Here is a 12,833-nt window from a genome sequence, read left to right on the forward strand (position 1 = left end):
AGGTGCAAGTCGTGAGGTGGCCTTTGTCTCTGTGCCTCAGTTCCTGTCAGTAAATGGGGATATCCAAATGCCGGCATCTCACAAGGGGCTGTGTTAATAAACCCAGAACGATTTGGGACATGAAAAAGGCCAGAGCTGTCCAGGGAGCAATGAGTGGGCTGAAGCTTTCTTGGGTGTGGAGGAGAAGTGCAGGAGACCTAGAGCTGCGGGAGGCGTTATGGGCATGGCAGTAAAGTTGGCACTGTCCCTGCGGTGTAAGGGGAGGGGGCTGGATCTCTGTTGGGCAGGGGCTGAAGGGAGTGCAAGGATCAGAAAGACCCAGGGGATATGGAAAATTGGGCTGGGGAGCCAGGGCACAAGGCTGGGTCAGTCCTTACAAGGTTTGTATAGAGACCGGGGATTGGTCCTGGTTTGAGCCGGGGGTTGGACTAGATGACCTCCTGAGGTCCCTTCCAACTCTGATATTCTATGATTCTATGAACTTGGCCTGGTACGGGTTTGAGGGTAGTTTTGTGTCAGTGTAGTGGGTATTTTAGCCTGTCAGTCCTTTGATGAAATGATGACTCTTAAGGAGCCGTTGTGTATGCCGTTCCCTCCAATGGGGGCTGTTTCTGGAACACTGTCAGGGATGACCTCAGAATTCAACTTTCCGAGACTTAAAGAAACCTCCAGTATTGTCTGCAAAGCCCGGGTATCCCAGAGGTTAAACCACTCCATTGACAGAGATGTCAGAGCCTCCTGCAGCCTGGTTCAGTCACCTGTTTTTAAAAAAGGAAATTCATTTACAAAAGCCTTCATTATGCTGAATCTACGCTTGGTGCCTTACAACAGTGCCCTGTGCCTGGCCAGGACTGGTATGGGACTTCAAACCCCCAAACTCAAACATTAGGAATCCAGGAAATGCTCGGTTACAACCTCTCCACATCTCCCTGGAAGAAATGTTCATGTGAGAAGGAAAAACAAACAAACCCGACTTACAAACCCAGCAAATGCATAGTTAAGGTGCTGCTCCAAGCAGGACATATAGGCCCAGCCTTAATTCTGCCTCCGGAGGGATCACAATAGGAACTGGAATTATATAGTACGACACTGCTCCCTCACAAAAAGGCCTATTTCCTCTGTCACACCATAACACCAAGCCAGGATTCCTGTTCATACAGTCCAACGTGACTCTCAATGTCGCTTTGTTGTTCCTACTATTGGAAATAAGGAAGTATCTGAAAGTTGCTCAGGAAACTCTTGAATTTCACTCTGCTTGTCTAGGAGTTCTGCTGCTGGTCAGTGCCTGAATCTAAGCCACATTAAGGCCTGGCCTGCACTAGAAAATTAAGTCAGCTTAACTATGTTGCTCACGGTGTGAAAAAACCACAGCCCTGAGTGGTGTAGTTAAGCCGACCTAACCCCCAGTGTAGACAGTGGGAAGTTGATCTAGCTACCGCCTCTCTGGGAGGTGGATTACCTACACCAGGGGTTCTCAAACTTCATTGCACCGCGACCCCCTTCTGACAACAAAAATTACTACACGACCGCAGGAGGGGGACTGAAGCCCAAGCCACACTGCTCTGGGTGGGAGGGCCAAAGCTGAAGCCCAAGGGATTCAGTCCCAAGCAGGGGGCCTGTAACCTAAGCCCCACCACCCAGGGCTGAAGCCCTCAGGCTTTGGCTTCGGCCCCAGGTGGTGGGGCTCGGGCTACAGCCCTGGGCCCCAGCAAGTCTAAGCCAGCCCTGGCCACTTTGGGGTCCCGACCCACAGTTTGAGAACTGCTGGCCTACACCAATGGGAGAATCCCTCCCATCTGCATTGGTAGTGTCTACACTGAAGAGCTACAGCAGTGCAGCTGCAGTGGAGCAACTCTGCTGTTGTATCGTTTTAAGTGTAGACATTCCTTAGGTGTTGGAGAGTAGTTTGCTTTAGAAGAGCTCACCCTGGTCAGAGGGAATAATGAGGGTATTGGAATGACTTTGCAGTGTTTATTTTGTGCCTATTGGCAGTGGCAAGGAAGTTTCACAGCCAGTTTGATTGAGCCAAAAAAAGTAGTGTATCTTTAGCAAGTGTTGAAGAGCAGAATGAAAATGCACGGCTGACAGGATTAATGAGGACAATGTTACAAAAAACTTGCCTTCAAATCCTAACAAATGTCTGTATTTTTATTTCAAGTAGCTGAGCTGTCATACTTCAAAAGTTGAGAAATAAACACTGCTTCCTTCGGTTATAGGACCTCTCATTTACACTGAGAGACCGAGAAGAGAGATTTGCTTAATTGTCCCTCCCACAAAGCCACCGAGACAACTCTCCTAAAAGAGGAGTATGGCTGGAAGTAGTGCACACCAGCCCCCTCTAGTGGCAGCGTGCTTTATGACGCTACAGCAACCCCTCTGATTGATTCAGGAGCAGCATCTGTGGTAAGATGTTTGGTTGCGTGTGTGTTCTCCCTGTGTATTGTCCCAGCTCTGTGCAGACAGCTGGCACACCAGACCTTGAGCGAACTGCCCAATGACCACAGGATCTGTTAAGGGATGAAGGCACCCAGCCAGGTTTATTGTTGATGAAGTACGATACTAGTATCCCGCAGACTCTACCGGACCACTAATACATGTATGCCCATAACAATGGACCGGCTCAGTAAATGGTGGGACTTTCCATTCTCCCCTCGGCTAGACAGAGACACTCGTTCTGAGACTCCATTTTATACATCAATACAAACAAGTTACATACTGCCCCTCTGACATAGTTAGTTGACACCCTCTGAGGTAGCCGGTTACCACCCATCACCTTCTACATCTCTATCCATCACACTGTCATCCTGACCTTATTTTTAGGATGGGTCAGCATGTTCCTGTTCTCTTTAGGGAATGTGTTGGTATTTAGGTGTTCTGGTACCACCCTTCTGGAATGTGTTTGCGTGAGTGCTCTGTGCCTAGCACCTCTTAGGAATGTGTTTTTGCAGTATCAGTTCTGTTCTTGCCAGATTCTGTGAGCAGGGCTTGCCTCTCACTCACAGCCTGATTTTGCTTTATATCAGCAAAGTTATGACCACAACTTTAGCCCAGCGAGGCCTCTGATACAAGGGCTTATGTCTCAGGCTCTCTTCCTACTATAGCATCTATGTTATTATTTGTATGTTTTACTTAGTCTGCCATCAGAGATTAAGCATCTGTTCCCCATATCCATTCCCATGCAACCCCATAAAAACAAAACACTATAAATGAATCAGCATGTTTCTCCGACAGTCCGGGAAAGAAGAGGGAGACTGTAATTGCAGTTTCTATTTTTCGATATGTGGTAGGTGCTCAGACACTGTGGTGATGAGGTCATAAAAGCCCTACGTCTCCATAAAGGAGGTGACATCTCTCTCTCTCTCAGGGACTGATCCTGCAAAGTTCTGTGCATCCTCATCTCTCAGGGTATGTCTACACTGCAATAAAACATCCATGGCTGGCCCAGGTCAGCTGATGTGGGCTCCTGGGTCTCACACTGCAGGGCTTTAAAATAGCAGTGTAGATGTTGGGGCTTGGGCCAGCTGTGGGCGTTTTATTGCCATGTAGACATGGCCCCAGTGAGATCAGCAGGAAATAAGGTGACACGGCACCTCAAGATCAGGCCCCTTTTGCCCCAGGATTTCAATGCAGTTTACAAACATTGGCAAACGGACAGAGCCTGGACTTCTCCAGGAGTGGGCCATTGAGGGAGGGATCTGCAATAGCTCACTAAACAGAAATGCACAGCAATGTGATCAGTCAATTCCAAGACATTATCGCTCGTGTTAATTTCCTGCCAAATTCTGAAGATGCAATTAAGTAAGCCGACAATTTGAAACATTTTACTTCTTACGTCAAAATGGATTATAATCCTAATTTGATAATGCCTGCTAATGGCCCATTAGCTACCCTTGGCTTCTCCTCAGGTCAGCTAACATCCCACTGCTGCGAGGCGGTTGGCAGCAGAGAGATGGCAGTGTTCACATCATTAGAGATTATTGCTTCAGCAGCACGACAAAAAGACAGACAACAAAACCCAGCTGACTTGTCACTAGGGTGTTTATCTGACTCTAGATTTCAGGGTTAACTTTTACAGCTGTCCCCATTTGACAAAAGGAGCCTATTTTTCTAGCTCTTGTCTGCAGTGGACGGTGAGAGAGATGTTGCAGTAATACAAAAACCCTTACCAGACTTACAGTGTAAGGGCCCCTTTCTGCGGACCAGCAGAATTAGGGTGTCTCTGGCCACGCTTCTCCCCAGCCCCAAACCATGTGCTGCCATGTCCAGGTTTCTTTTCTTAAACCTTGCCAAAGTTAGCAAACAAACAGAAAAACACTCTTAACATCTTCCTTAGCCTTGGGGCCATCCCTCCCCAGGATCTCTGGCATTCCTGCGCCTAGCAGCCACCCCCTTTCAGTCAGCTAGGGTGACCAGATCACCAAAGAAAAATATCGGGACGCGGGGGGGGGGGGTGACGTGGGGGGGGGGCGTGGCGGGGGGCGGGGCCAAAAAAAAAAAAAAAAAAAAAAACCTTCCTCCGCAAGTGCTGGAGGGAGGCCCAGGAGACTCAGGGGAAGCGCGGGGCCGGGGTGAGTAAGAGTCCAGCCTGGTCCCGAGCAGGCAGGACTCAGTTGGGTGGTTGGGAGAGGAGGGGGGCGGCCCGCGGGGCCAGGCGGCGGCTGTTCTCCCCCCGGGGCAGCGGGACTCGGGAGCAGCCGCTGCTGCAGCTCCCACTGCCGCGGGGGAGGAAGCGGCCATGGGGCTCCGCGGCTGCAGCTCTGGCGCCCCCGAACCCCCCGAGCCGGGGCCTGCTGCGGGGACCCAGCAGCGCGCACGCTGCGCCCAGCCCCTGGCCAGCGTCTGGGCTGCTGCCCAGCTAGTGCTATCGCGCGGCGGCCCCGGAGTGGGGGCAGCAGGCCCCAGCCCCCCCGTCCCGCAGGGGAACGAACGGGGCTGGGCTGCCGATGCCTCCGCCCCGGGGCCGCCGCGGGATAGCACCAGCTGGGCAGCCCAGACGTGCCTAGCCAGGGGCTGGGCCCAGCGTACGCGCTGCTGCAGGCCCCGGCTCGGGGGGTTCGGGGGCGCCAGAGCCGCCGAGCGCCATGGCCGCTTCCTCCCCCGTCGCCTGGCCCCGCGGGTCGCCCCCCTCCTCTCCCAACCACCCGAGTCCTGCCTGCACTGGGCCAGGCCGGACTGTTACTCACCCCGGCCCCGCGCTGCCTCTGAGTCTCCCGGGCCTCCCTCCAGCGCTTGCGGAGGGAGGGGGAATGGTGAGCCCGGGGAAGAGGCGGGGATTCGGGGAGGGAGCCAATCGGGGGAGGAGGGGGCGGAGTCGGGGCAGGGGGGGGGGGGGCGCGAGCACTTCCGGGCTCGAGGCTCGGGGCATTTCCTTGTTTGTCCGGTTGTCCCGACCGCACGTCGGTCGGGACGCGGGACAAACAAGGAAATATCGGGACGGTCCCGATAAAATCGGGACGTCTGGTCACCCTACAGTCAGCACGGCTGCCTTCCTGGATTGGCAGCCCCAGGGCTGCTTCTCTGAGCCCCTGGCCCCTTGCTCCAGTGACCCACCACAGACACTAACTCCACTCCAGTGTGGCTTTCCCTTCCCAGGGCTGTCTCAGTCCATCTCCTCCAGCTGCCCACTAGCAGCCCTTCATGGCCCAGGTGTAGGCCAGCCCCATTTAATTGGATGGCTTGGACTCACCTGCTCTGGGCTTAGGTCCGCCGCTGGGACCAGCTATCCTAGTCCTAAAGCCTGAATTCAGCAAGCACCAAAGGATATGCCTAGCTATACGCATGTGAGTGGTCCCACTCAATTGAATTTGGTGCGTCGAGTTTAAGTACCTTGGTATATCAGGTCACTTTACACATGGGCTTAAGTGCCTCCCTGAATCAGGGCCCAAGTTAGTCAAACTGGGAGAATTTTGCACTTTTCCCAGCATGGAAGATGAAAAACGTTTCCCCTTTTGTTTCTAGTCAGTATAACTCATGTTCTCATGCCCCATCACCACAGCATAATGGCCTAGGGGAATGCTGATCATTAAGGATACGATTCTGTTACGGAGGTCACGGAGGCCAGGGATTCCAGGACTTTCCGGGACTTCCATGACTTGCTCTATGGCAGGGCTGGAGCAGCTGTCAGCCCCGGGGCCACCGGAACAGCTGATCGGCGGCCAGCCCCAGGACCGTCGGACAGGGCCATCCCTAGCCATTTGGGAGCCCTATGCAGCCTCCCCCCTGCAGCATTTGGGAGGCAGGAGCTGTGGGGGGCCCCTTTTGGGAGCCCCACAGGCCCAGAGAGGCACGGGGGATTAGCGGGGAGCTGTGTTGCTTGGGGCTGGGGGCTTGGGGGAAGGGATCCCCCCCTACTCACCGGCAGCGGCAGGAAGCAGAGCAGCCCGGCCCCAATCTGCTCTTCCCCACCAGCTCCCAGCGCGGCGCTCCGCTCCCCCCGGTGAGAGCTGGGGGTGGTCCTTTCCCCAACCCCAGTGACATGGCTCCTGCTGAAATCTGTATTTGTGTGGGGAGGGGAAGGAGGCCGGAGTTGGGGGACGGTTACAAACAGAACGGTCTTGGTTTTCTTAAAGTCCATTCATGATAATAAATAACAGGCCATAGAATGTAGTGGTTTAAATCAGAACTGCCCAATCTGTTCAACAGGGAGATCTGCTTAAACAGTGACAGACCCATATGGTAGGAGTGCCAACTTTCTATCTGCAGAAAACCAAACACCCTTGCTCCGCCCCTGCCCCACTCCTTCCCCGAGGCCCTGTCCCTGCCCTAACCCCTCTCTGAGGCCTCCCCCACTCCATCCCCCCCTCCCTCCGTAGCTCATTTTCACTGGGCTGGGGCCGGGGGTTGGGATGTGAGAGGCAGTGAGGGCTCTGGCTGGGGGTGTGGGCTCTGGGGTGAAGCGAGAGATGAGGGGTTTGGGGTGCAGGATGTGGGCTCCGGGCTGGTGGCTGGGGCCGAGGGGTTCGGAGTGTGGGAGGAGGCTCCAGGGTGGGGCAGGGCGTTGGGGTATGGGAGGGGATGCGGTCTCCAGAAGGGAGTTTGGATCCGGGAAGTGGCTCAGGGTTGGGGTGTAGGAGGGATTCCAGGCTCCAGGAGGGAACTGGGATGTGGGAGGGGGGCTGGGGCAAGGGGTTGGGGTGCAGAAGGGGATTTTGGGGTGCAGGCTCCAGCCAGGCAGCGCTTACCTCATGCGGCTCCTGGTCAGTGGCACAATGGAGCTAAGGCCTGCCCTTACTCTGCACAGCTCCTGGAAGTGGCTGGCATGTCTGGCCTGGCTCCTAGGCACAGGGGTGGCCAAGTGGCTCCGAGGATCCTGGCCAATGGGAGCTGTGGAGCCGGCATTTGGGGCAGGGGCAGCACGTGGAGCCCCTGAGCCCCCTCCCACACCCAAGCTCCCTCCAGAAGCCTGGACCCCACACCCACTCCCACACCCCAACCCCAGCCCTGAGCCCCTCCTGCACCCAAACTCCCTCCTGGAGCCTGGACCCTGCAACCCCTCCTGCCCCCCAACCCGCCTGCCCCAGCCCTGAGCCCCCTCCTGCACCCCAAACCCCTCATCCCCTGCCCCACCCCAGAGCTCACACCCCCAGCTGGAGCCTGCACCCCCTCCTGCACCCCAACCCTCTGTCTCCACCCTGAGCCCATTCCCACACACCAAACCACATGGATCCAGCCCTTAGCCCCCTCCTGCACTCCAAACCCCTCATCCCCAGCTTCACCCCTGTGCTTGCACCCCAACCCCCTGTCCTGGCCCAGTGAAAGTGAGTGAGGGTGGGGATAGTGAGCAATGGAGGGAGAGGGGATGGAGTGAGTGGGGGCGGGGCCTCAGAGAAGGGACGGGGCAGGACAGAGCCTCCAGGCAGGGGTGGGGTAAGGGTGTTCACTTTTGTGCAATTAGAAAGTTGGCAACCCTAGGTGTAGGAGGGGGCTCCGAGTTGGGGCAGGGTGTTGGGTGCAGGCTCTGGGAGAGAGTTTGGGAGCAGGAGGGGGCTCAGAGCTGGTGCAGGAGGTTGGAGTGCGGGAGCAGGTATGGGCTTCGGAGTGGGGCCAAAATGAGGGGTTCACGGTGTGGGAGGGGGCTTTGGGCTGGGGCAGGGGGTTGGGGTGTGGGAAGGGTTGCAGGGTGCAGGCTCTGAGAGGGAGTTTGTGTATGGGAGGAGGCTCAGGGCTGGGGCATGGGGTTGGGGTGCAGGGTGGGACTCCAGGCGACGCTCACCTCAGGTAGCTCCCGGAGGCAGCGACATCTCCCTCTGGCTTCGAGGCAGAGGTGTAGCCAGATGGCTCTGCGTGCTGCCCCTGCCTGTTGTGGTTCCCGGCCAATGAGAGCTGCGGAGCTGGCGCTCAGTGCAGGGGCAGCATGCAGGGCCAGGCAGGGAGCCTGCCAGCCCCATGCCAACCAGACCCTTAATGGCCCGGTCAGCAGTGCTGACTGGAGCCCCAGGGTCCCTTTTCAACTGGGCATTCCAGTCAAAAACAGGATGCCTGGCAACCCTACCATATGGTTCAAGGTGACAAAACCACTGCACAAGTGATAGGAAAGAAGAAGGGAAAGGGCATATCAAGACGGAGAAAATGCAAGCCATTCGGGAAGCCACTCACTGCATGTTCTCCGACTAGCTGTATGGTGTCTGACAGGTTTGCAGGTTGCAGTTGTAAAGATTAGGGTGACATTCCCCTCAAGTGCAGTTTGCACCAAATCAGTAGGAGGGGGAATGCAGGAAGTGTTTGCCTTGCTGCTTTCTGAGTGTTCCCCAGCAGAGGCTGCCTGGTGGATGCAATGCACTAATTAGCTTATCTCCTGAGCATACTAGCCATACTCCCTCCCTGGTCTCTGCCACTCACTTTTAGGGCAACTTTACCTTGCTGCAGGCCCCTCAGAGAAGCAGGGGTTGGAGGCAATTTGTGTCAGACTTTCTGCCACTGAGGTGCACCCACCCCTGGCTTACAGCCATTGAAGCCAACTTGTCATATTTTCCTGCTGCTGCATTCTCAGACCTATGCACCCAGGTTCCAGTTCAGGAGAGCTTGTAAGCACAGGCTTAACTTTAAGCATATGAGCAGTCACATACTTAAAAATAAGCACATGCCTAAGTGTTTCTTTGGATTCCATGGTGTTTTTCACTTGCAGGACTGAGTCGAACATCAACGTATTTAACCTTTCAATAAATGATCATTCTGATGTGTCTTTCCAATTTGTCATGACATTTATCTGGACATTCTCTGTTATAAAAATACCTACCAATCTATATTACTTGGGGGACTGTGCCTCTGCACATATGAGCTTACTGCCCATGAAAATAACAGAGTGTTTAGGCTAGATCCACAAAGAGAGTTAGGTGTCTAATTGGCATTTTAGGCACCTAAAAACCAACACTGAGATCCTCAAAACCCACACTCATCTGCCACCTAATCCTGTAGCAGCCCAAATTCTCTAGCCACCTAAGGCCTGGTCTACACTACGGGTTTAGGTCGACTTTAGCGGCGTTAAACCGAATTAAGCCTGGACACGTCCACACAACGAAGCCCTTTCTTTCGACTTAAAGGGTCCTTTAAACCGGTTTCTTTACACCACCTCTGACGAGGGGATTAGCGATAAAACCGGTCTTTGCGGGTCGGAATTGGGGTAGTGTGGACGGAATTCGACGTTATTGGCCTCCGGGAGCTATCCCACAGTGCTTCATTGTGACCGCTCTGGACAGCACTCTCAACTCAGATGCACTGACCAGGTAGACAGGAAAAGACCCGCGAAGGTTTGAATTTCATTTCCTGTTTGCCCAGCGTGGAGAGCACAGGTGACCCCGCAGAGCTCATCAGCACAGGTAACCGTGATGGAGTCCTCCCAGGATCGCAAAAGAGCTCCAGCATGGACCGAACGGGAGGTACGAGATCTGCTCGCCATATGGGGAGATGAAGCAGTGATAGCTGAACTCCGTAGCAGTAAAAGAAATGGAAAAGTATTAGAAAAGATCTCCAAGGCCATGAAGGACCGAGGCCATAACAGGGACACACAGCAGTGCCGCGTGAAAATTAAGGAGCTACGGCAAGCTTACCACAAAGCCAGAGAAGCAAACGGAAGGTCCGGGGCAGAGCCGCAAACTTGCCGCTACTACGCGGAGCTGCATGCGATCCTAGGGGGTGCAGCCACCACTACCCCAACCGTGTGCTATGACTCTCTCACTGGAGAAACACACAGGGAAGACGGTTCGGGGAACGAGGAGGATGATGACGATGGAGGTACTGTAGGTAGCTCACAGCAGCAAGGAAGCGGAGAAACCGGTTTCCCCAACAGCCAGGATATGTTTGTGACCCTGGACCTGGAACCAGTAACCCCCGAACTCACCCAAGACCCTCAGGGCACACAGGAGACCTCTGGTGAGTGTAACTTTGTAACTATTTGTAAACATTACAAAAAAAAAGCAAGCGTGTTTAATGATTACTTTGCCCTGGCAATCGCGGCCAGTACATCTACTGGAAAAGTCTGTTAACGTGTATGGGGATGGAGCGGAAATCCTCCAGGGACATCTCCAGAAAGCTCTCCTGGTTGAAATGGGGTGATTTTATTAAGGGGACATTCAGAGGCGCCCGTTCCTGCTCTTCTGACCAGAAATGTTCCCCGCTGTTAACCACGCGGTGGGGGGAGGGGTGAAGTGATCATCCCAGAGAATCGTGTGTGTGTGTGGGGCGGGGGGGTTTACTTGTGTTTGTGCCGCATGTTAACCGGGAAACCGCAGCCACTCCTTTTACATTGAAACCCCATTTTAAATGGACAACCCAATTCATCCTTGATATGGGAAATGCGCTGCTGTTTGCAACCTTTCCCGCATGTTAAGAAGGTTAAAAAAGCCAAAACACTGTGGCCTACGATGGCTGCCTGCAAGCCGAAATATGCGACCTTGTAATGAAAGAGTGTACCCATTGTTCTCTAAAATGTGTCTTTTTTAACCACCTCTCCCTTCTCCTCCGCCAGCTGCAAATGTTTCTCCTTCGCAGAGGCTCGTGAACATTAGAAAGAGAAAACGTAGGACGAGGGACGAGATGTTCACGGAGCTGCAGATGTCCGCCCAGGCTGATAGAGCACAGCAGAATGCGTGGAGGCAGTCAATGACGGAGATGAGAAAAGCCCAATATGAACGAGAGGAGAGGTGGCGGGCTGAATCGCGGGAAGAACAGAGCAAGTGGCGGGCTGAAGACGATAGGTGGCGTCAGCTTGCAGACAGACGGCAAGAGGCAATGCTCCGTCTGCTGGAGCATCAAACTGATATGCTCGAGCGTATGGTTGAGTTGCAGGAAAGGCAGCAGGAGCAGAGACCGCCGCTACAGCCCCTGTGTAACCAACAGCCCTCCTCCCCAAGTTCCATAGCCTCCTCACCCAGACGCCCAAGAACACGGTGGGGGGGCCTCCGTCCACCCAGTCACTCCACCCCAGATGATCGCCCAAGCATCAGAAGGCTGGCCTTCAATAAGAGTTAAAGTTTTAAAATGCAGTGTGTCCTTTTCCATCCCTCCTCCCCCACCCATCCCAGGCTACCTTGGCAATTATCCCCCTACCTCTGTAAGGAACTAATAAAGAATGCATGAATGTTAAAAAAAAATGACTTTATTGCCTCTGCAAGCGGGAGGGGAGGGTGGGGTGGGGTGGTTGGTTTACAGGGAAGTAGAGTGAACCGGGTCGGTGGGGGGGGTTTGGAGGGTTCATCAAGGAGAAACAAACAGAAGTTTCACACAGTAGCCTGGCCAGTCACAAAACTCGTTTTCAAAGCTTCTCTGATGCGCACCGCGCCCTGCTGTGCTCCTCTAACCGCCCTGGTGTCTGGCTGCGCGTAATCAGCGGCCAGGCGAGTTGCCTCAACCTCCCACCCCGCCATAAAGGTCTCCCCCTTACTCTCACAGATATTGTGGAGCGCACAGCAAGTAGCAATAACAATGGGGATATTCTTTTCGCTGAGGTCTGAGCGAGTCAGTAAGCTGCGCCAGCGCGCTTTTAAACGTCCAAATGCACATTCCACCACCATTCGGCACTTGCTCAGCCTGTAGTTGAACAGGTCCTGACTCCTGTCCAGGCTGCCTGTGTACGGCTTCATGAGCCATGGCATTAAGGGGTAGGCTGGGTCCCCAAGGATCACGATAGGCATTTCAACATCCCCAATGGTCACTTTCTGGTCCGGGAAGAAAGTCCCTTCCTCCAGCTTTCGAAACAGAGCAGAGTTCCTGAAGACGCGAGCATCATGTACCTTTCCCGGCCATCCCACGTTGATGTTGGTGAAACGTCCCTTGTGATCCACCAGGGCTTGCAGCAGCATTGAAAAGTACCCCTTGCGGTTTATGTAGTCGGTGGCTTGGTGCTCCGGTGACAAGATAGGGATATGGGTTCCGTCTATGGCCCCGCCACAGTTTGGGAATCCCATTTCAGCAAAACCATCCACTATTGACTGCACGTTGCCCAGAGTCACTACCCTTGCTATCACCAGGTCTTTCATTGCCCTGGCAAATTGGATCACAGCAGCCCCCACTGTAGATTTGCCCACTCCAAATTGATTCCCGACTGACCGGTAGCTGTCTGGCGTTGCAAGCTTCCACAGGGCTATCGCCACTCGCTTCTCAACTGTGAGGGCTGCTCTCATCTTGGTATCCTGGCATTTCAGGGCAGGGGACAGCAAGTCACAAAGTTCCATGAAAGTGCCCTTACGCATGCGAAAGTTTCGCAGCCACTGGGAATCGTCCCATACCTGCAGCACGATGCGGTCCCACCAGTCTGTGCTTGTTTCCCGGGCCCAGAATCGGCGTTCCACGGCATCAACCTGCCCCAGTGACACCATGATTTCCACATTGCTGGTGCC

At 54.4% G+C, this 12,833-nt stretch overlaps 1 protein-coding gene across 1 annotated transcript; it reads left to right on the plus strand.

Annotated features, from left to right (window-relative positions):
• The first annotated feature begins 9,436 nt into the window (after nucleotides 1-9,436).
• Nucleotides 9,437-11,588, plus strand: LOC135976018 (uncharacterized). Its single transcript, XM_065570350.1, has 2 exons — nucleotides 9,437-10,368; nucleotides 10,964-11,588. The coding sequence occupies exons 1-2, from the start codon at nucleotides 9,825-9,827 to the stop codon at nucleotides 11,464-11,466; spliced, it is 1,047 nt and encodes a 348-aa protein (XP_065426422.1). The 5' UTR covers nucleotides 9,437-9,824; the 3' UTR covers nucleotides 11,467-11,588.
• The last annotated feature ends 1,245 nt before the right edge of the window (nucleotides 11,589-12,833 follow it).

The sequence above is a fragment of the Chrysemys picta genome, chromosome 16 (genome assembly GCF_011386835.1).
Source record: "Chrysemys picta bellii isolate R12L10 chromosome 16, ASM1138683v2, whole genome shotgun sequence".
NCBI lineage: Eukaryota > Metazoa > Chordata > Testudines > Emydidae > Chrysemys > Chrysemys picta.

Excerpts from the sequence above, each read along its gene's own strand:
- LOC135976018 (XM_065570350.1), top strand. The coding sequence starts at position 9,825 with ATGGAGTCCTCCCAGGATCGCAAAAGAGCTCCAGCATGGACCGAACGG. Across the intron at positions 10,369-10,963 it reads GGGCACACAGGAGACCTCTG|CTGCAAATGTTTCTCCTTCG; the intron begins GTGAGTGTAACT and ends CTCCTCCGCCAG.